At 38.5% G+C, this 24,363-nt stretch overlaps 1 protein-coding gene across 4 annotated transcripts in view; it reads right to left on the bottom strand.

Moving 5' to 3' along the window:
* The window catches only part of LOC149203814 (UBQ, helicase-c and DEAD-like helicase domain-containing protein), a 420,226-nt gene that overhangs the window by 371,807 nt on the left and 24,056 nt on the right, over positions 1 to 24,363 (bottom strand). For 2 of the 4 annotated variants that reach the window (XR_016253976.1, XM_089403572.1), the window contains exons 2-5: positions 17,219 to 18,184; positions 9,719 to 9,839; positions 9,415 to 9,503; positions 313 to 480 (exon numbers count right to left, since the gene is read on the bottom strand). Coding sequence is in view for 1 of the 4 variants with exons in the window: in XM_089403572.1 (XP_089259698.1) it covers positions 313 to 480; positions 9,415 to 9,503; positions 9,719 to 9,839; positions 17,219 to 18,184 (1,344 nt within the window). In the remaining 3 variants the exon portion in view is untranslated. The remainder of the gene's footprint in view (positions 1 to 312; positions 481 to 9,414; positions 9,504 to 9,718; positions 9,840 to 17,218; positions 18,185 to 24,363) is intronic. The other 2 variants (XR_016253977.1, XR_016253978.1) reach the window with 1 other exon arrangement.

Genomic DNA, 24,363 nt, shown 5'->3' with positions numbered 1-24,363 from the left:
TAGTTGGGAAAATCAATATAAGGCTGTCAGCAAATGAAATTGAAATTTGATATTCTATAAAACAATAAAGCATATTGAAGTAAGCTAAAAATAAAATTTGAATATGAGATTATGAACACCTCGCAGCCTGCAAATTTGTTATAAATAGAAACAACAAAACTGCAAGGAACACTGTAAACATAAGGGACTTGTACCCTGCAAACTTTTAGCATGCATGATCAGATTCAAACAATCTTGTGTCACTTTAATGTCAACCTGAGTGCAATCTGCTCACCATATTAAAAAATATGCAAAAGATGCTAAGTAGATTACCGAGCAATGATATTGCTTATTATGCCCCCCAGGCATTCTTGGAAAAGGTCTAGCAGCACTCTCCTCCATACCACTTTTGGAAGTGGTTTGGCACATATCTTTTGCAGACAATACTAATTCTTCCAAAGTAACTGAATCTAATGTCTTTCCGCTAGAAGTTTTGCATTCCTGTTTTCATTAAGAAGAATGTACGAGTACCCTTTTAGCCATTGGATAATACCAACCCAAGGTTGCAGCAATTTAACCATTCAATGATGGAACAACAACACTATAATTTTGAGTCATTTATGAACTTTATCATATCATTCTACCATTTTATGTGATATAAACATAAGCCTCCGCTAATTCATGGATCCAATGACAGAAAACATCATATCAATAGAGTAAATATCCCATGCTGTGCAGGTCTATCACAAAACACAGCTTGTTTACAATGCAGCTTAACAATGCATATCCTATACAGATGGACTGGCACGGAAAAATTATAAAGCTTCAGTTGTTACAACACCAAAGAAAAGATATGCAAGTATATAAACCAAACCTCCAAATTGCAGATAGCTAGAATAGAAGATGGAATCTGCTGGGCATGGCATATAGTAGATTTAAGATCTGAAATCCACGTGGAAAACCAAAGTAGCTCTTTAATCCTGAGCATTTGGATGGTTGACAATCTACCAAAGCTTGTCAGCTAAAGCTGGGCTTTAATCAATGACATGGACAGATAGGCCATGTATCGTTTGTTACAGTAAAGGAGTCATGAAAGTGTCTACTGAAGTCGTGTCATAACTAAAGTTTTTTGAGATTGAACTGCCACGGCAAACTTAGTGGCTATTGAAGGCTTACTGATGAAATTTTGGAAAGGAGAAATCCTAGGTGACAAATGGATGATCAGACTCCACCGAGGAGTACTTTGAGATACCATCCCATCCCATGGGCTTTTCCTTTTCACAGAGTGGAAGATGCTGGGCAACTTTTTCCAAGGGAACTTCCACTCTTTAAGGATGATCTTGCAGTCTAGGTCACGGCCAGGGTTGCTTTTTTCAGAACATTGTCTATTTGAAAGATGGAGCTAAAGCTGATATCTTGGCTCTCCTTGTTTATGTTAGGCAAGCTCATAATAGTCAATACCTGGCTCACGAATATAATACTTAATGGAAAGTTGATGGATTTTGACATAATATGTCGGATTAGTTGCTGGGGTTCAACTTTCTACACTTAATCAACCACTAAGAACCATATCAACATGTCCAACCAATGACATAAGCTTCTAACATGGATTTCAACTCACACTTCTCCAGAAGAAACATTAATTCTTATGTTTTTGGTACCTTCTGTATACACTTCGCTGCAAAGGAAATATACTTTGGCTATTTCAAAAGAAAATTTTTACCACTCCATTCTAAATTTTCACATACTTTACATTTATCATCTACTTGTTGAAAATCAGCACTGAATACTGCTGCAGCTACTTAAAATAAATGCTGAAACATAAGTAACAAACCAAAAAGAGCACCATGTGAGAGAGATGGGATAGCCTGTCCCAGGCCAATATATCAGCCTTTCCAAATGACAATCAATGCAATGAACTAATATGCCAAGATAAACCGTGCACAACAAGAAAACATATTTAAGTTGAAAACCAAACTGATTCCTTGCCCTCTTCATCCTTTCAAGGTGGAAGAGGAACTGTATATATATAAAATATGGAAATAGCTATTATTGTTCAGAATAACTCTTGGGCTTGTTACAGAAATCCCAGTAAATGTAAAAGAAAATCAAATGACTATTGTATCCTCCACACCCAACTCTAGTGGTTGGCGGACAGTGGAAAAAAAAGAATGGTAGAAAAGAGTAGACTATTGTTAACTCTCTGATGAGTTTTTATTGATCCTGGACATCAGGATCTGTTGTTTTACGCATATGCTTTTTAGCATCTACAATATGTAATTTTGTACATTATGAGTAAAATTGCGATTTTTCCTTGGGAACAAACTCTTGGGCTTGTTACAACAAAATCTAGCACCCCGTATGATGCGAAGTCCCAAGCATCAAGGAGCTAGACTTGTACAATTCAGAAAGGCTACCAACTATCACCTTAGTAGCTTTTCCTCTCTCTTCTATTTCGCTCTTCTCCAAGGAAGAGTAGGCCTCAACAAAGTGTATGGTTGTTGTAGTTCGAGCTACTGCCAATACACAGATAGCCATTTGTACTTGAGCCAAGAGTCTGAGTATTAAATGTGAGCTGAGTAATATCATTGAGACGAATGCGAGGGCTACTATTTCCTTAATTGATCCATATGAGGTTACGTAGTGCAACAATGTCGTTGATTATAATGACGCTGCTACACTGCAATGTCGCTGCCATAACCTGGAGTCAATGAGACGATATTACAGTGTTGATATGAGCGATGCAACCGTGAATATGGTCAACCCTCAGAAATGAGTGCAATTATACTGGATTTTGAGCTACATCAAACGGATGCGAGCATCAGACATAAGACCAATGCGAGCCTCAGTCAACAAACCAATCAGACCATTGTAAACTTGTGCGGTCTAAAAACATGTGAGCTGCTGTACCAAAATCATGATGCATTTTTTTATTATGATGCCACTATATATTTAATCAAGCCGTGGATCCCCTGTAATTTTAATCGAACTACAGAGATGTAATGTGGTGGCTATTTTGTACCACAAAAGTAATTTGAGCCTCTATTATTACCACATACCACACTGATCAAGGAATACTGTGATTCATCCCATAAGATCTTACAATTTTATCATGAGCCTGTCATAGAACAAATGTGATGCGGGCCATTATAATGATCTGCATGTCACCATGATGCTCACGGAATTTTATTGCAAATTACTGTAAATGCAAGGGCTATCGAGTATGTATAGAATCACAGTGCCACATATGGAGATCGAACAGGCTGTGAACCATAATACATAGAGAATGCGAGCCACGAATCACAGAACCACACAGAAATTGAAGTAGAGAACTTAAGATGCGCAGAAATTATATATAAATATTTTATTAATAAGATGAAATTACAGATGATGCTATTACAATTGCGGATGCCTGGCTTATATACCGCCATTTACACCCTTTGGGGAAAGGGCATGATCTTATGATCGTGCCCTTTCATCTAATTTAACTGAAAATTAAATAATAACCTAATCTAACTAATTTTTTACATAACATTGCCTTCCTCTTGAAAGAATGCTTTGTCCTCAAAGCATAAGTAACGACGGATGTTGTTGAAGAATGATTCATTCTCCTAGAAGACGTCTTCTTCGGGTAAGTCCTTCCACTTGATCAGATATTCCAAGATGATCAAGGTCGCACACTTTAAAAGGTCTTGGATTAATCTCTCAAGTTCCGTTTTTTGGTGATGTGGATATTGGTATGGCTTGATGTTGATAGGGTCTGACCCTGCCTTGACTTCTATTGTATGCTCAATTTCCCTATTAGGCGGCATCTTCATAGGTAGGTCTTGAAATAATTTTTCATGCTTCCGAATCAAATCTCGTATCTCTGGTGACTCTTCTCTGGTCATATTTGCAGATAACATCTCTAACTGGTGACATTGTACTACATAAGCGGGTGCTCTTCTTCGACTCAGCTTCATCATCTGAGATGATGATACAACTTGATTTTCTGGTGCTTGGAATCCGTGTAGTTTGTACTTCTGACCTCCCCATTTGAATTTTATAAATTGTACTTGATGGTTGGCGACATAAGTACCTAAAGTTCGTAACCATTGGATACCTAAGACTACATCTACTCCTCCTAACGGCACTGTGAAGAATGGAGACTCTAGATTAAAGTCTTGAATCTGCAAATTGACCTTATGGCATTTCCCTACCTTTTCAATCTTCTTACCATTAGCTACCATCACTTTCATGTTTGGTAAGGGAAATGAAAAGATATTGAGTCTCTTTGCCACAGTTGCATCTAAAAAATTGTGTGTGCTTCCAGTCGATGAGAACCACTACGTTGTTCTTCTTTATGTGTCCTTTTAACTTTAAAGTCTGAGGTTGTGATATACCTGTCATCGCTGATAATGATACTTGTGGAATACTTCCATCATCTAGTTCTGGTGAGAATTTTGGGGCGTCTTCTGTGTCTTCTATGTCATATTCTTCACTGTTTGAATCATTGGTTGCTTCACAATTATATAGGTTCTTTGGTTCTTTTCCTTTAGCACATCTATGTTTGGGGTCCCACTTCTCACCACAGCGTTTACATTTACCCTCTTTTATCCTTTGCATTTCCACATTAGATTTCTCATCTTCACGACGATGTGGTGGAACATATCTTGTATTATTTGAGTCCACCTACTGGGGTATCCTTCGTCTTGCATAAGCTTTTTCCGCTGTTGACCAAAATATTGGTTCGGATTTCTTTTCGGCTGTTTTTTATTTTCGTCTTGCTACTTCTATAGATGTAATGTCATGCATATCAAGTTCTGCTTGTAAATGGGTTTTGAGTCCCAAGATGTATGACTGAATTAGACGAGATTCTGATAACCCAGGTACTCGTGTTACTAAGGTCTCCCATTCTTGAGTTTATTCATTCACACTTCCTTTTTGTCGTAATTTGATGAGTTTTGAAAAGAATTCTTCTTCCTTTACACCTTGGAATCTTTTGAAGAATGCATCTTTAAATTTTCTCCAGCTAATGACGTGTGTTGTCCTTTTCCACCACATATACCAGTTATATGCTTCTCCTTCCATTTTCATGGATGCATGCCTAAGCTTTTCGTCATCGTCATTGATGTCATATATCTCAAAGTATTCTTCAGCTTTATTTATCCATGCAACATTGTTCTTTTCGTTTCCATCGAATTTAGGCATCTCGACCTTTTCCCTTCGCTGGTATGTTGCTACTGGTTGAGCGAAAAAAGGGTGTTGATTGGTAAAGTTATCCCAGAGTTGCTTGTTTGTAAAGGCTGTGTTACTCGCTTCTTGGTGGGGTGTCGCTGATTTTTTTGGGGATTCAACTTTGTCATGAGAGTCTGTGGACTTAGTTGAATCTGACGAGATGTGTTCTTGATTCTCTTCACCTTCTTTTAGTAGTTGTTCGGGTGTACAATTCGACCTTTTACACAGACTTTTCAGCATTGTTAAGACTTCTCTAATCCCTGCTTCTGTCTGGACATGGTAATTTTCCATCTTTAGTTCTATTCGATTTGTCGTATTGTGAAGATTTTTAATTTCATCAGCTTGCTCCCCAAGCTTGATCTGGAATTCATTTAATCTTTTATTGACCTCATCGTGGTTGCTATTTATCTTATGCTCTGCATCCAACAATTTTTTTTGGAAATCCGCCATTTTCATTGTCGACATTGAGCGGGTTTGCGGGGGCGTGTATTTATTTGCCAGCGAAAATATTTTTCCTCTTTTTCTTTTTATTAGCTAAAATAATTTTTATACATATAAATTTTAATTAATTAAAATAAATTTAATTAATTAAATTATTTGTATTGTATATAATATATAATATAACTAGCCCCAAGGGTTAGCTCAATCGGTCAAGCCGGGGCCTCGCCAATGGGAGGTCACAGGGTCGAAACCCGAAAGCCCTTGGGGTTAGGTCTGTGATGGCCGAGGGGTGTGACCCCCTTCGGGTGGGGTCCACTCTAGAGACTTTCGATCCTGGACGTAGCGGACCACTGACCATGGTATCCGTGAACCAGCAGTGAGAAAAAAATATATATATAATATAAATATATATATATTATAAATATATATAACCACGGTTTCACCGATACAGTTTCCAACTATATACTATATGTATATAAAATTATATAAAATATATAATATATAATTTTTAATATAATAAATTATATATATTATATAATATATAATTTTTAATATAATTTAATTATATATATTATACATATATATAATAAAACACTTATCGAATTTAATTTGGAGGAGCAGCACGACGGTTTGAGCGGATCAACAAGATAGACGTGGGCAGTAATAAAGGTTAAGAATCAGAGCGATGAGAAAAGCGGACAGAGGCAGTGGCGACTGCAAAAAAACGATTGTGGGGATACGATGGTTGAGGAGGTAACGGAAAGGGAGGTGGACGTAGTGTGCAGCTAGACCACAACACTCAAAACGACAGATCTCCCGTGGATGCGAAAGGCCCACAAGACTACAGACCACCGATGCAGCGTGTGGTCAGCGGGTAACCTGCGGTAGCAGCGGAATGGAAGGAGGTCATGACAGTGCGTGGAAAAACAAAGACACAGCTAAGGAAATAACCTCAGCGTGTAATGATGGTGCGGGTAAACAGCGTGAGGGAAGTCGATGTAAGGGTGGTCAGCAGAGTGGACAGATGGCAATAGTGTGAGGGAATTGGTAGCGGTGGTAGTGAGACGGCAGACACAGAACAGTGGGATTAAAGATGGATGTGGAAGGCTTCGACGGAAACAAGAATGATGGCGGCGGTGGGGCAGCGGACCTATGACAGCGGCGGGTATGCAGACGCTCGATGTTGTACACAGCAACTGAGGCAGCGTAGCACAGGACGGCAGCGATCTTACTCGCTCTGATACCTGATGAAGCAGAGAACTTAAGATGCGCAGAAATTATATATAAATATTTTATTAATAAGATGAAATTACAGATGATGCTATTACAATTGCGGATGCCTGGCTTATATACCGCCATTTACACCCTTTGGGGAAAGGGCATGATCTTATGATCGTGCCCTTTCATCTAATTTAACTGAAAATTAAATAATAACCTAATCTAACTAGTTTTTTACATAACAAAAATATGCCCAGAATTTTGTCTAGTTCACCAACAGAGAGAGAACCTTCAAGGACTTCGATCCAAAAGCCAACCGAATGTGATATTCAAGCCTCCAACTTCATACCTTAGCTCTGATAACATGTTGGAAATCGAGAGGCTTTATAGTTTAATTTAGATTTCCTTGTCCATAGTAATTGCTTGTGAAATCATTTGGTTTCTTATTAAACTTTTTTCTGATTTTTTCATCAAACAATTACCATAGCATGAACATGAAGATCACATAAACAAAAGAACACAAGAGATAGGCTCCAAGCCAGAGCAATACCCTTCCAAGGGGAAAACCCAAAAAAATTCTCTTCTTATAGAATCAGATCAAATGAGATATCCAAGACCCATAACCACAGAAGCTTCAAACTCTAGATGCCAAGTCAAGTCTTCCTTCCTTCTAGCAGATTCATCAGCAAGAGACCAGCAACAAGAGATGTACCAAGGCAGATCTTCCACAAACTCTAGCTCAAGAGTCAAGAAGAAACCCTTTCTTCCAGACTTCGGCCCTCCTCATCTTCTCCATCTTGTCTTCGATATTTCAGACCAAAAATATCCAAGTGTGTGTGTCCAAATGAGCTCCATTTTCCCTCTATTTATACAATTCAGAGGGGATGTGAATAGACACATCCATGGGGGCAGAGTCGACTTTGTCATGTAGGCCGACTTGGCACCTAGAGAGGTTTCTATCCCAAAATTACATTTAAATTTTTATTTTCTTTCTCTTTTACAATAGGTCCAAAATAGGGCTTTGACTCTCTGACTCAAAACTTAGAAGCATGAAGAACATGCTTTTCTAGAAAAATAATAATTATTTTATTTTTCTTTTCTTTTGCCTTTTACATAAAATACATAAAGGTACAAATTATGAGACCGAAACTAGATACATTCTCCAACAAACCCATCATGCCATCTAACCCACTAGGGACATTGAATGAGGCATGAAATAGAGGCAGCTAGCTCAAGAAGCAACCTTGAGACCTTTTGCATGAAGCTCATAGGACTCAACCACTCGAGCTAGCTCACCAAACCAAGGATGATAAGTTTTATCTTTCAACTATTTTAGTATTTATATTTTTAAGTTTTTAATTTTACATATTATGTAGTATGTATACATGTATATATCACCTCCAAACCCTGACAAGACCTTATTTTGAAAATAATATCCATGTTCCTGTAACAACAGCAAGCAGCTTTGGCAAAGTAGGGCAGTGTAGTTAAATCACCAACAAAATTATCAGTTAGTTAATAGTAGGTATAACTATTTAAAATTGTAAATATACGTTTATGATATTGTTGGAGCATATTTGGCATTAACATAAAAAATGGAGATTGTCTAGTGTTTATATCTCATGTACTCTCCTATAATCTCAAACTAACAATCATCAATAGTGTATTTATGTGCTAATGGAGGTGTTCCCAATAAATTAATTCTCATTAGGTGTGCACTGTCTCTTTATCTTTGATATCACAGTTCTCTTTCCACGGAAATGTCACAAATGGATGCAATTATGTTAAGCTTTTCCCATTTTCTCTCAAAAAAGAAATGCTTATATACTTTATATATAATTCTCCCTGTAAACAATATTTATTTCCAAGATTTGACATTTTCTATCATGCATTTATCAATTCATGAGCATATCTTGTTTGTAGCAGCATGGGGTATTAGGCATATTGATCTGAGAGCCTATAATTTCCATTTTCAGTAAAGACAAGATCAAACTATACCAATTCCCTTGGCTATTGTCAATTTGTTCTTATCCAAAAAAAAATCTTTATAGTGCATTATAGTCCATTTGCAAGACCAACTCGGAAGTCTTCTATTTACACCCTTTCTGTTGCTGTTAGCTTCCAATTCTTTCAGTATTTCTGTAGCTAGAATTTTATTGCCTCGTAATTTTGTTGTTGTTTAGTAAAAGGGGACCTGTTTCTTGGTGCTCCCTTTACAATTATTGCTCGCTAATATACCTCTAGGCTTATTTGTCTATTTTGGTTATCAGGATTCAGTGGAAATGAATAATATTTCCTTCCTACTTTCTTTTTTCTTAGGTAGAATTCATGTAATGAAAAGATATCTAAATTCTTGACTAATAAAACTAACTAGTAATTAATGGGAAAAAAAACAGGAAGAAAATGCAAGGAAACTAAAAACTCGTCCTTTCTCTCTGAATGTCAATTTCATCAAAAGTCCAATGCACGAGTATAACAAGAGAAGAAAATAGTACATCACCCTCTCTCACAAAAGGAAATGGGCATAACATTTTATAAAAAAGACAAGGCAAGCCATACCTGCCAATATTTTATAACTTCAAGTAAATGTACTTCAAATGCATTCTGGCGTTTTGTAATAGCTCTGTCAGATATTCGATTACCAACCTCTAAAACATAGAAAGAACAGACAAATATAAGACCAATCGAGTAACTATGCTATTCAATTTCAAAAAATCTTGAGTATTCACCTAAATAGCCAAGCTTTTACCTACAATAATGACTAAAACAGTGAAACTAAAAAAGATATGTTCTACACCAGGGGATATAAAAGACTATTGTTAAACGAAAGGTACTCTCAGTTCAATTCCCTACTGAAGTTCACCTGGAATAGCATCATGCAAAATATGAAGTTGTTCATGCATTTGCAACCCTGAGGAATCAAGCAAATTGATGGAGAATGTCAATTCTTCACCATTGCCTGCTCTGCCACTCAACACTACAACCTACATCCACAAATGAAATTAACAGTTTAAAATCAAGATAAATAGATTCAAGAAGATGTTCTCACAATGATTTAACTTCCATAGATTGTGTGTTCACTCTTATGAGAATGTTCAGCTTGGAAATAAGACTGAAAGTGAGTAAAAGCTTGATTGAAATTGGGCAACAGTGCAAAAAGGGATTGCAAAATAGAATGTCCACATATCACAATGCCCTAAATAAAGATTTTAAACCACCTGTGCAGAAAAATATTCCAAAAGAAGTAGGATTATGTTATCTGTAAATCAATATCCAATCAACCTTCTAACCAACCTCACTCTACATTCATCTATCCACAAACTACAATTGCATTTATCATTCACTGGCTCCTCCCATCAAATAAAAGTGAACCAAAACATATAAATGTAGTGCATCAGAAGCCCAACAAGTCATGGAAAATCTCAATCCATTCATATAAGTTCACCTATTTGAGAATTGTGCAATATTGATATATGCAGGCCAAAATATCTGAGAAAATATTTTTTCTAGACACTTGCTTAGGGCATTATAAACCCACCACAACCTAATCTCAAACCAATCAGACTAAATAGGCCATTGTTGTGGACCGTGGTAAGTCTGATATATGAATGATAACTGCAAAAAATACAAACCAGCATGCAAAGCTCACTCAAAATACACAATAGATGCTTACCGTTGATGCTCAAGTGTGAGGGAAGGTTACATACATCAGGTGAAATGATTTGCCCTTGGTTGCCACTTGATTTGTAACCTGATTTGGATGAGTTTGCTGCTATCCTACACTACCAGATCTGCAAAATAACCAAAAACACAGAAATACCATATCTGGAGTGTCTTTGAAACAACCCGGAAGTGTGGAAACACACTAGGATGATGGAAACTTGGGTGTTTGAGCTTGCATACTGAAATGTGATTGAAAACACGGCCCAACTATGATAAAAAGGAAATAAAATTTAAATGGTAAACTACAAGAGTCTGATCCAAACTTGCATGAAAAGGGGGTCCAACCCCCCTAGGGTAAAAATTGGAAGATGCCCTAATCAAAATAAACCTTTTGCAGCACTTACGGCAGCTTTAAACACTTCCAAATATTAATTTTATGCAGCTGAAACTTAAATACTTCAGGAATGAAACTAGGGCTTTAAAGGGTTACAAACAAACTCTCTCACAAAACCCTTGGCAAAGAGCCTTACCAATTTTTGAGAAGATATTGCTGTAACAAATTTTCAGAATTGTGAAGACACCTTCAAAACCCTAAAAATGGTGTTCCATAAACTTTGAAAGCATAAACAAGAGGGTCTTTTTTTTGTGCCTCTAGATTGTCGATATGGCACAAATCCCAAGAAATACGAACCAGCGAGTCTCATTACAAAGTGCGAGCTTCTGAGACGCATGTTCAGCTACCACAGAGTCCACAGGATTGGATCTTCTAGGGTTTCCATAGAATCCTGCTCATTCGATCTAAAAGCCAACCGAATGTGATCTCCAAGCCTCTAATTTCAAGCTACCTTAGCTCTGATACCATGTTGGAAAATCACAAGGCTTCACAATTAGATTAGATTTTCCTTTCAATGATAATTGCTTGTGAAATTAGTTGACTTCTTATTAAATTTTATTCTAATCATTTCATCAAACAATTACCATAACATGAACATGAAGAACACAGAAACAAAAGAACACAAGATATAGGCTCCAAACCACGGCAAAACCCCTCCAAGGGGAAAACCTAGGAAATTTTCTTCTTATAAAATTAGATCAAATGAGATAACCAAGACCTAAAACTTCACCCTCTAGATTTCAAGTCAGACCCTCCTCTTGCACAGCAAATCCATCATCAATAGATCAGCAACAAGAGATGTAACAAGGCAAAACTTCCAAAACATTAAACTCAAGAAGAAAATCCTCTCATACTTCAGCCCTCTTCTTCATTTTTGTCCTTTCTGCAATATTTCAAATCAAAATCATCGAAGTGTGTGTCTCCAAATGAGCTCCATCTTCCCTCTATTTCGACAGTTCAGGGGGCTGCGAATAGACATGTCCATTGGGGCAGGGCCGACTTGACAGGTAGGTCGACTTGGCATCTACAGGGGTTTCCGACCCAAAATTACATATCTAAAACTTCTTTTTCCTTTTTCTTTACAATAGGTCCTGTTACCCACCATCCCTGGGTGGTATGTATAGGAGAAAATTTTCTCCTAGATGGTCCTCAGCCAGCAATCCCTTGCAGCCACCAGATAGCTCGATGTGCCACTATCTTCGCCACCTAAGCTAGCCATATGCTCTCTCGCCCATCTACCAACCCCGAAGGTATGGATTTTCATTGTGTAGCTGGGTATTTTTGTTTACTTATCATGAAAGAAGTTCGCAGATTTGAACGACACAGATTGCTCTTAACAAAAAAGAAGGCTGATCTTACATTCTTAAAGAGATGCAGAGATTCATCAATTAGCATCTCATACATCTCTATATATATGGAAAAATAAGACCAGTCTTTCAATAATCCTTCACATCCTAAAGATGAACCACCGTTGCTGGTTTGAAACGTCGAGAAAAAAAGAAACCTAATGCGATGTATCTAGAAGATAATCTACATTATCATGGACACTTTTGGGCATGGATTGGTGTGGGTGGATTCGGCGAAAAGAGTGGGCTTGATTTGTACTCGTCTCCTCTGTCCAATTTGATGGTTAGCCTTCTATCCTAGTCCCATGGGATCTCCTTTATTGGTTATTAGCTTTAAGGGTGTCACTACATGGGAAACCCTGATTTTGGTTGCGTGGTCCCACATCCCAAAACCACATACACCCCCCCCTTTCCACTCATTATAACTCCATTCACCATATTTCCCATCCGAGTCCACATTTGTCCATTGGGTCCACAAAGAGTTCGCCTCCCCCTCCCCTTGTCCACACCTTGGGTCGAGCCTAGAATGATGCCCCGAAGGTTGATGCAGCTAAAAAAATAAGAAAAACATAATTTGGCCACTCTCAACAGGAGATGTACAATAAAATACAAAAGACGCCCGGGACATACACATTTAGCACATGGGCAAAAGCCAAACATGAGCTCTACCCTTATCATTATGGCCATCACCCTGGTTCCTAGAGTCCCTCATATCGACCCCTTTCATCATTAAGGAAACCATGATTGTCCCAACTCCCAACCCCTAGTGGGCGATGAACTGCCACACCTTAAAGGGGGTATCCACTATTATATCTTACACGTCATGCTCTCATCCCCTTGAGCCCCGAGCAACTATAAAAGAAAAATCAATAAAAGGCAAAAGGCACATGAAGAAGGGTGGAAAAACAAAGGTCGGGGTAACTCATGTACCATGATTGCTCCCTCCTACATTCATAAACCCAAGTGTTGGCTTCCCTTATTATGGCTACCCTTGTACAGTGGCATGTGGCTTAGAACCCTCCACTAATGCCCCATTCCATTCCACCATTATATCACATGCCACCGACATCTGATGGATGTACCATAAACATGTCACCCCCTTAAAGGTTGAAACCACCTAATGGGGTCCTTGGTTAACCTTCCTCTTGAACTTGGAGACACCTGTATGTTATAAAGCCTACTATGGAAGGGCATGCCACCATGATGTGTCCACTTGGTTCCATGATTTGTAAGCTCATTCACTTAATTGCACTAATGTTTGGTTGTATTGAAAGGTGAGGGGACGCATTAGATCTTACACAAGGTTGCAGGTGGGTCTTTGTCTGGGGTTTGGTCTCCCTATATGAGGTCCAAGCCCTCCAAAGGGTCATATTGGCATTTGTAGCGTGAGCATTGAGAACCACGGGTCTCCACCATAGCAGAGAGCAAATTGCCACTTCATGGGATCCTTCAGTTCCACCTATTGCTTGCTCGTGTTCCACCTTTTGGATGATGATGATGCGCCTGGACCACCTTGCCCAATTGGCTCCACTCTTGCACCACATACTTGGCAGTTGATCCAGGGCCTAGATGAGGATGTGTCTCACCGCAAGAGATAATGGGAGGGCTTGCACCATTCTTCTAGCCCTTACAGATGGGATACATGCTTGTTCGATCCATTTGGAGACCCATGAGGATGTTTTGTGCCCCCATAGCCACTTGGGGACACCACAGGTTGTTTGCTTGGATATCAAGGGGCCAACCCCTTGATCACTATGTTTGGAGTTCATTCATTCATCTTGGCACACATTGGACTCCATTAGGCCTCTTCAATGGCCCTTCGACCTATCGTATCTATTGTTTTGCCCTCTTGGGAGGCCTATTGTTGTATCATGGAGCTATCTTGGTGGGCTTGTCACCAAAGGGTGTTATTTTTGCACATTATTTTATTAGTTGGGGCATCATTAGGCCTAATTAGCCAAATTGAACCCCTTAGAGGAGGATAAATTTTGATGTGATGATCATTTCATTTGATCATCACTTGGATTTGGATCATTGTTTCTTCTGGAAATTTCGATATAACTTGGATATCTTTGATGCATTTTGATGTTTGGAAATTCTTGTCTTGGTCTTGGAGCTTCAATTTTTGTCTCTCTTGATGATTGGATGATTTCGCTATACTTGTAAGTGCCTTATTCATGATTTATCTCTTCATTTATGTCACATGTATAATGTATGAAATTTTCCGCTCATGACGCAAGATTTGCTACCCTAATGGAAATTCTAATTTGTTAAATCTTGATTTTGTGAGGGTTTTACATATGTTTCATGTTTGGTATAGTGAATGAATGTCCTAAGGATATATAATCTTCATAAATGCCTTGATAAGTCATCAATTACAACATCAAAGAAGTATAATTTTTCCTAGTAATCTAATTGTTGCATTTAGGGCTATGCGAAATTGTTGGGGAACTCCTTGATTAGGTAAGAGAAACTCTAAACATTGAAATCTCATTGACTCCATTCTGCCCAATAGGCGAGGCACTAGTCTATTCCTTGATGATCACCAAAATGAAGATCTTTTTCACCTCCCTTTCTCTTTTTCTAAGCCCTAACCCTAGGGTCTCCTAAGGCATCACACGAAATCAATTGTATCCATCCAAAATTGATGAAATTTGGTCTAGAACTGCGTTGGTGTGTCCTTGAGAGGTCCTCCAATTTTGAAGCCATTCCAATGGTTGAATCTCAATTTTTGCCCAGCCCTAGCTCGAAGACCATTTCTCCCTAGGTTTCCTTTGGTTAGTGGCTTCTTCAAGGATCATTGCATTGAAAATTCAAGTTAAATTTGATCTCTTTGATCCTTTCTTTCTCCCTCACTTGGTCAAGTCCTTTTGTTTGAAGTTTCACCCCAAAACCTTGACCTCATTTGGGTCCACTTGGGTTTATTTATGGTCCCGCAACCTCGTCATTCCAATTTCACAAGTATTACTTAGAAAACCTATTCTCTTAGAATTCTTAGGTCTAGGGCACTTCATAGCAAGACATACTCCTCAACCCTAGGTGTAGGTCTCCCTCTAACCCTTCTTGGAGAGCCACACAACTTGCTTCTAAAGCAAGCAAGTCCTATCATTAGAGTCTCTCCTCTAAATAGGCTCTTGAAATCACAGCCTCCACACCATTGATACATTATTCTTAGTGATTTCCCTAATATCGGGACTCCTCCCATCGATGAAACTTTGTATCAAGCAAGGAGCTTTAGCTAAGGTGACAGTGGGCTATTTCTCCATTGTTTCCACCAATGTCACATGGTTCGGGTTCGAATTCGAGTTCGACAATGATTAAATTCGATTCGAGTTCGAATTTTCTGATAAAGTTCGAATGAGGTTCGCCATTAAATTCGAATATATATATATATATATATATATATATATATATATAATTTTATAAATAATGTTTCTATATAATTTTTATGCAGATGGATCATATTAATATGATATTTTAAAGATTCCAAGACAGTCTACATACCAGACACGCCAACACAATTAAATATCAGTGATTGTTTATTGATACGTTATGTGACAGGGCCAAGCCTGCGTATAGCGAGGCTATCAATATGCATCCAAGTCCGCTTATCAAAACCGTGAGTTTGAGATAATCATGAATGACGTCAAACCCTAAAACTACTTTATATAAAATGCAGTATTCCCAAACGACGACCAACGTTCTATTATATGGTTTTAAACCGTGAATTTGAAGTAACAATGAATGACGTCAAACCCTAGAAATAGTGAAACAAGATTTTCCTAAACGAAGGTCAGCCTTTTCTTATATGGCGGGCAAACCCTGTAATACGAAGAGATTGGAACTCCAAAGTTGAAATACGACGTACCCTGCAACGCAAAACAAGGCAAGCAAAAAATCGAACATTCGCATAAATTTATCGAACTTAACACGTAAAATAAGGCACGCAAAAAAATCGAACATGAACCGGAATTTATCGAACTTAACCCGAACCTGAAATTTTTTTTTGAAGTTCGCCGAATTTCGAACCTCAAGGTTCAAGTTCGGCGAACCCTGTGACACTGCTACAGAGTACAAAGATAATTAACAGATAAGATTTGGAGCATTCAAGTAACATTTCTCTTGGGAACTTCAAATATATACCAAGAATATTCACTTCTGGAACCTCCACTAAGTATTTTCCACTTGGAATAGCCAAAACAGTGACAGAAAAAAAGGAAAAAAAAAAGTTCAAAAACAAATACCATGCATGTTCAAACTTCAAAAACACAATTTTGCACTATGTATTTCACTAAATGATATCAATGAATGAAAAACTTGCATGTCCAGGTGCTGCTCTTGCAGATTAAATAAACAAAAATAAAGAAAAAGACAATGACCCTATGTTGCACGAAACTTCTAGGAACCTGGCATTTCAGGATGTACCCGAAACTCCAAAACTCCGAAACTGGACAGAAACTTGACCATCATGTAATCATCTATGAAAGTTAATATAGGCTTGGTTTTCCTTCTAAATTGTCATCTATGGGTCATATTCCTTTTTTCCTTGCAAGATAATGTGTTATTCACTTATTTATAAATTTATTTTTATATATATAAACATATATAACGTTTCAACTGACGTTTCGGCCAACATTTCCATTTATGGGAGGCGACGTTTCTAAACGTACCCATTTCAGAAACTCCGAAACATTTCAGCGCTTCGTGCAACTTAGCAATGACCAGTAAACCAGTTAGGAATTTAAGTAAATGTGATTGAAGAATTGCTATGTTAACTCTTTGGCACACGCGTTTGACAATGTCTGGCTTTTAAACAAGAATATTGCTACATTCTTCTAAAGGGTGAAGGAAGATCAGCGACTACTTGCCTCATAAGCCTAGAGCAGAAGAACATAATTGTCCATAAACATGGCCAACACATCTATCACATATGGTATTGTCATAAAAGTTTTATACCTACCTTTGGACAAAGAGCAGCAAGCTGCTCAATTTCCTTTACACTAACTTCCTCAAATGCATGACAGCTGAGCTGTTTTAGTGATTCTCTGATGTTGCCCCAAGTAGCTTGCATATGTTGTTTCTGTAAGAAGCCATAAACCGTGTTTAACACACTGAAGATCTTGATTGGCCTTTGTAAAGCAGGAGGATATGAAAAGACTTTCCTTCGCTTTCTACAATCATCCTTCATTTCAGGTTTTTTCTTTGAAATGCCACAAAGAGTATTCAACTCCCTATCTGTATCCCTAACTAGATTTAAAAGCCTCAGGGAATAATCTACTTGTGTATCAGCTAGTGAACATTCTTTTGAACCAATACTGTGTCTTCCTGGATAACATTTCTTTTCACCAAGGATTTCGACACATGCAGATTCAGCATTCCTGGTCAAGACTCCTGTCACCGCCAATTCCTGGCAATTAATACTGTTCATTCCTGTCCTTTTGTTCTTCAAATACTTCCTTTGTAGACTGTTCCCAACCTCTTCAAATGATGAAGAAGAATTTAATGAAATATCCATATGTTCCCCGTTATAAGATTCTTTATTTCCATGTAATTCAAAGTTTTTCCCTGGTATACTTTCAGTGGCAGTTGAGTACTGGACATCCTGTGAAGGCTTCAATGAATTGCTTAGAACAGTCAGATCTGAAATAATATCATGCCATGCAGCATCTGCAACAGCTTGAGTATGACTGCCTGAAATCTGAGAATTTGCCTCGAGTAAGTTACCACTTATGTGTGGTTTACTTTGCTCATTTCCACTGTTTAACATGTGTTTGTGATCTTTGCCAGAACTAACTACTTTAGTAGTCATGTCATTAATGCTCAAATTATTCAGACATTGTTTTTTTGCAAATGGAATAAGAACTATAAATTCATCCTCTTGCAAAAAGAGGGAACTGATTTGAGCACCTGTGTCCAATTTTGACCCCTGCAACCAGAAATGAAATAAAAGAATAAGAGAATAAAATAGGCAATTCAAAGAAAAGCAACTGGTCACTTTCCCCCATTTAACTAAATCCAATCAGTGAACAAAATATTATGCACACAGAATCAGCACTGTTAATGGTGCCCCAGCTACTCTGGGTCCGAACAATAAATTTATGGAAATCCCCAAGGATTATTTTTATGGAATACAATAGATATACAAATGACTTGTAGGTGACCTATATAATTTATAGAGCTTTCATTGGAAGGAAACAATTCTAAACAGCGGTCTCAGAAACTTACGTTTATTTGCATGCTATGACAATGCTTTGGCAGTGGTCCATGAAATGAAACTCCTATTATCATCCTCAGAAGATCCAACAGGATCTATGGGATGTCATTACATTATCAAAAACAGAGTACATAAAATTTATAAAACTCTAAATACGTGTATCAGATATCCTATACATGAATACAAGATAGATATTTCCCAACTGACATTGTCAATCAACAGATTTAAAGAACAGTTTCTTACCTGCCTATGCTAGAAAAATCCTTTTTATATTCTATTAGCTCTTAAAAAATGCTTCCTAAATGCTTGGTTGAAAAATCAACAATCTATTCAGCTCTCAGGGCTGAAATTGATGCAACAAATGCTTGCATCTGATTTGGTCAACCATTTAACACATGATGAGATTCATCTTCAGTCTCTTGTTTGTCACATGGGAAACAACTGTGTACTCATTTTTCCATCCATTTCTGACTTCCTATTTCAATTACCAGGATATGTAAGACTGTCCTTTATCCTACATATCAAATGCCTTTTGAAGATTGATATGGGCTTATGCAAGTATTTCAGCTCATCAGAAATGACCATGGGAATTATTCACTTACATTAAAGGAAAAATAGGGATTTTGCTTTTCTCAAGGGCATTTAAGGGATGAAAAAGGCAATTTACTCTTGGTGTGTTTATCCAAGAGTCAGTGGGGTGGTGGATTAAAGTCCATATAGTCATCGAATCAAAACCGGCATGATACTCCTTGCCGTTACTACAATAAGACAACAGGTTCCTTGAACACTATAAGAACATCAGGTATGTCAAACCAACGATTCCCTTGAGTTTTGATGCTGAGCTGCTTCATAGAATTTGCCAACCATGAAGCCTAGACTCTAAATACATCATCTCTGTTCATGTATATGATCTAAATTGGTTCATAAGGGATATCATTCATTCAAGTTCAGTTTCCAGCAGTCAAGTGAATTCCAGTCATGGCTTTCCTGCTCAAGACTAACCAACTTTTCTCTGATAGCAATGCATTACTTCAACAGAAAGCTTTGCCTGCACATGGATGAGCACCAGTAATTTTATTCATGTCAGACAAGGATGAGTAACTCCACGATATGAATTCTATTAATGTGCAATCATATTTATAGAATGAGGTGACTACCCGTTTCATCTTCCAAGAGTACCTTCATCTTCATATGCTCCTACTTCTCCTAATTATTTACAATTTTATTTACAAGGACAAAAATCCTGAAGTATTATGTGTCCAGCATTCCCCCCTTAAGCCGAAGGGGTGTTTGAGAGACCAACCATCATCTTGAATTTTTCAAACTTTTATCTTCCAAGCACTTTAGTGAATGTCTGCAATTTGTTCATTTGAGGAACAATGTCTCAATGAAATAGTCTTGGCTTCCACATCATATTGAATCAAATGATACTTTGTGTTGGTATGTTTGGTTTGATCATAGAATCTGGGATTCATGGCCAACTTGATTGCAAAAGTATTGTCAACAAAAAGACAAGTAGAATTCACTTGTTTCTCCTGCAAATCTTCAAGTATTTCCCTAAGACACACAATCCCCTTTGTTGCTTCTGCAACTGCCACATATTCTACCTCTGTTGTGCAATCTGCCAGAACTGATATTTTGTGTGACCTCCAAGAGAATTTACTGATCCAAAACTCATGAGATAGCTGTTATCCGCTCGGTTGCACCGAGCAGAACCTGAAGACCCCATGGCTCAATGTACAGGGCACTCACATTTTTTTTATAAGAACAGAAGTCAACAGGGACCTGTTGACCTTTTCTCTCTCTTCTCTCTGCTTTATTCTCTCTCAAATTTCACAATCCTATGGGGAATTGTATTAAAATGTCGCTAGAATGATGACCTTTTGTAAAAGGATTAAGTGACTTGAGACTCAATCATCGAGTGATTACACTCTAGAGTGCTTTTTTCACTTAGCTAATTATTCTTGTTTTTCAGCTATGAATAATTCGCTGAGTTTTTTCACTAACCTACCTCCAAAGCTGGAGTGACAGCTTGATGATTGAGCCTTGGGTCCATCCTAGTGCCTAGAGTCGATGTATATTACCATACTAAGACATATCTAAAGTGTCATGAAATTTGACTAGGTATTTATTAAGATTTTTAATAAATAAAAACTCCCGCAGGATGAGATTTTTAATAAATTGACATGTAAAAATGTAAATAAGTGAGCCTAGAAAATGTTGGCAGCGTATAAGTACTTAAAAATCAGGCTCTTCATCCCAACATTTTTCAAAGGTCCACTTTGAGGGTCAAAAAATGACTTCTAATACCTCAAAAGCCACTTTTCTTATGTTATAGGCATAAAGTGGTCAAAAAATTGAAAAAATAATAAATGATGAACACAATAAATGTGTCACCCAAGTGAAAATGAGGTGGAAAATACAAGTCAAAGCAAAGATCAGTTAAAGAGCACTTTGAAGATGATTGAGCAGCCACCTAGACAAGTCAAATTGGCATCCCATGCTCCACGAGTGCACTGGAAGTTAGGGGGTCAAGTTGCCTCGTTGGTGTGAGAATTCCACAACTGGAATCCTATTGCAGCAACTGATATTATTTCTCCTAATTGTTAATTAATTAATAATTTATCTGCTAACGGCTAATATCAAAATAAATACATTGTGACGTTCACAAATAAAATTTTACGGAAAAATAAAACATTGGAAGCTGAGAAATGCTAACACACACACACAGAAAATTAACACAATTATTTTTGGACAGAAGTATCTTGGGAAAATCGGTGCAGCAGCTGAGGGTTTTATTATTATGCAGCAGTGAGAAATTCTAAGTACAACTGGATGCCGAAATTTGGCAATCCTACAAAGAAAAAGACTGGCAAAAATCTAGTGAGGAATTTTCCTCACCCCACAGGCAATCTCCCAGCACAATTTGCCTTCAAAAACTCGGCCCTCTGACCCTCCACGCCAACCTGCTGGATGTCAAGACTCTGACTGGTCTCTGATAAATTTGTTTTGCCTTCTGCTGACTGGAAAGATGCTTCTTCAGCACACTAAGACTCCTCCCCAGCCTCTGGAACTGAAGACGTCTCTCCCTCTCAACAAATCGATCTTGCCTCTAGAAGCTACCGTGCTGCCCCAGCATCAGCCTCTTTGCAAATGCACTCACTGGATCTGGAATGCCTCCTCCAGCCTCACTGTCTCTGCCCCTCACTCACTGCTTCGATCTCTAGCTCTCTCTAGCAACTGATTGTTGCTACTCTGGAAATCGATCTACCAAGAAATTGAACTGCTAGTGTTTTCTCCATCACCACATCGACCTCCTCTTATAATCCTCTGTTGGAGCACCAACGGCCAATATTAAAACACAATAGATAGCTAGGATCATCTATGGATCGATCCGTGTGAGTTTCTAGATGATTCTCGCCTTGACTTAATTAATATTGATTAATTAACCATATTACTTAAATTTAGACTTATGAAATATTAAAAACTAGTTAATAATCTAATTAAGTCATCTCTAGGCGAATTTCCAAAAACAATTTTTGGGTTTTGGAGATCTCATGTATTCTAGCTTCTCCACCAAATTTCGTGGCTAAAACACATCCGATGCTACAAAAACTAACACTCCCTCTTAGCGAGGAATGTGTTCTAGTGTTGCACATCCTACCACAACACACTCTCTCTGCATCATCTCCTGTCACGCTATTGATGTCTAGCTGTTGCTACCCACCAACCACTGTGCAACTCTAATATACGTTGCATCTGTGATGCTGTTGACGCTGCCATATTGCTGCCAACACTGCATTTGCACTGCAAGTCCCTCTCGTTGTTGTTGTTGCAACTGCAATTGAAAAGCATCCAAAATATTGAATCAACTGTGTTCAATATGATGCATTTGTCTACCGACTCTCTGACTGCTACTAGCATCTGTACTGTCACTGAGGAATCTGCGTTGCTGCCAACTCTGCACTGAGCCACATGCTCTGCTGTTAACACTGCACTGCGCTCCCCAACCTTTGACTGCTACTAGTCTGCAACTGTCACTCTGGCGACCGCATAAATTGTCACTAATCCATCCTGCTACTGAATATGTGGGCCCTTGTAGCAAGGTATTGATCCATGAGGTGGACTCCTCAAGGATCCTGCCCAACTGTAGCGCTCTAGGGCTACAACACCAAGTCTCCCTGTAAAAAACCGGTTACCCGATTCCTACTGCAGCGACTGATGTTAAGTCTTCTAATTGTTAATATGATTAACGAATTTACTTGTTGTGTGCTATGGCAAATATCGAATTAAATACACTGCAACCTACACAAATAAAAACTGCGGAAACTAAATATAGCACATGAGAGAAAAAAACAACACACACATCTATACAGTTATTTTTGGATAAATGTCCCCGAAAAACCCAATGTGGGAAAACTGGTGTAGCAGCAGAGGGTTTGTATTATTAAGCAGTAATTTTTCTGAATACAATCTTTGGATGCCTTGTTGGCTATCCAATACAGAGAGATCAGTGAGATATACCTCACACTATCACGGAGATCCTAACTAATCCAGCCAAAGAATGGCTAGCCCCTAGTTGTCTTTGGGCAGTCACTACGTAGGCCCTGCATCACAGCTTCAGGGCACTGTGTCACTCCCTGTCGCTGATTGATTTGCCTTTGAGGCTCGATTTCTACCCTCCCAGTCTCATACCTTGGCTCCCAGCGTCAAAACTCGACCTCTCCAGCAAAATATGAATCTCCTCACAAGCTCTGCGTCAGCCTACGTTGGCTAGCATAGCATCTGCGCTGCTTCTTCCAGATCTCTCTCTGCCTATTCTGCAATGTATTCCCGGGTCAGGAAATTCTCCAACCGAAACTATCCCTGCCCCTCACTGCAAGAAATCACTTCGATCTTCTCTCTAGCAACTACTGCGTCGCCCTCTCTGAGAAATTCGATCTCTTGTTCTCTCAATCAATGTGATTTCCAAATGCCCCTCAAGCCTCTTCTTATAATCCTCCAGTTGACAACCAACGACCCAGATTAGATTCTAATCAATGGCTCAGATCATTTTGGCTTGATCCTCGCCTTCTTCTGGAAGCTTCACCCACAGTTTGATTAATACCCTTTAATTATTTTAATTTCCTAAGTTTAGACTTAGGCACCCATTAAAAATAAATAATTATTTTAATAAAACTGTCTCCGCGTGGAATTTCCCAAAACGATTTCTAGGTATTGTGGAATACATGTGTCCAAGCCTCCCTGCAAATTTTGAGGATTAGAGCACATCCGATGCTACGAGAAATAAACACTCCCTCTTAGCGAGGAATGTGCTCTAGTAATGCAACCTGCTGAAGCATCACTCGGACTCTGTAACGTCTCCCTCTGCGCTGTTGATGTCTGACATCACTGCCCACCAACTACTACGCAAATGTCGCATTTGTCTTGTTGCTGACACTGCCATTGCCAACATTGCATCTGTACTGCAACTCTCATAAATTATGCATCTGTGTTGTTGCTGGCACTGCCACTGCCAACACTGCATCTGCACTGCAATCTTCTCCAACTACTGCATCAGCAACGGAAAAGCATCCAAAAATATTGAACAGGTGTTCAGTATCATGCGTCCATTGTTGGAATTCTTACTGCTGCTAGTCTCTACACTGACCCTCTGAAGCCTCTGTGTTGTTGTTGGCTTTGCACTGCTACCAATTCTACTTTGCGTTGCTCACCTCTAGTGCTCCTAGCCACTGCAACTATCACTCTGGCACTCCTCTGCACCAACTGACATTGGTCCATCCTGCTACTACTGATTTGGGCTCCTGTAGCAAGGTATTGATCCAAGGGGTGGACTCGTCAAGGATCCTACCCATCTGCAGTTCTTTCGAAATACAATTCTAGATCACCCC

The sequence above is a fragment of the Pinus tabuliformis genome, chromosome 2_1 (assembly GCF_031772625.1).
Source record: "Pinus tabuliformis cultivar Carrire ecotype Pingquan chromosome 2_1, CPIR1, whole genome shotgun sequence".
NCBI classification, from domain to species: domain Eukaryota; kingdom Viridiplantae; phylum Streptophyta; class Pinopsida; order Pinales; family Pinaceae; genus Pinus; species Pinus tabuliformis.
Note: the sequence above shows the minus strand (reverse complement) of the source record. Positions and strands in the feature narration are given on the sequence as shown.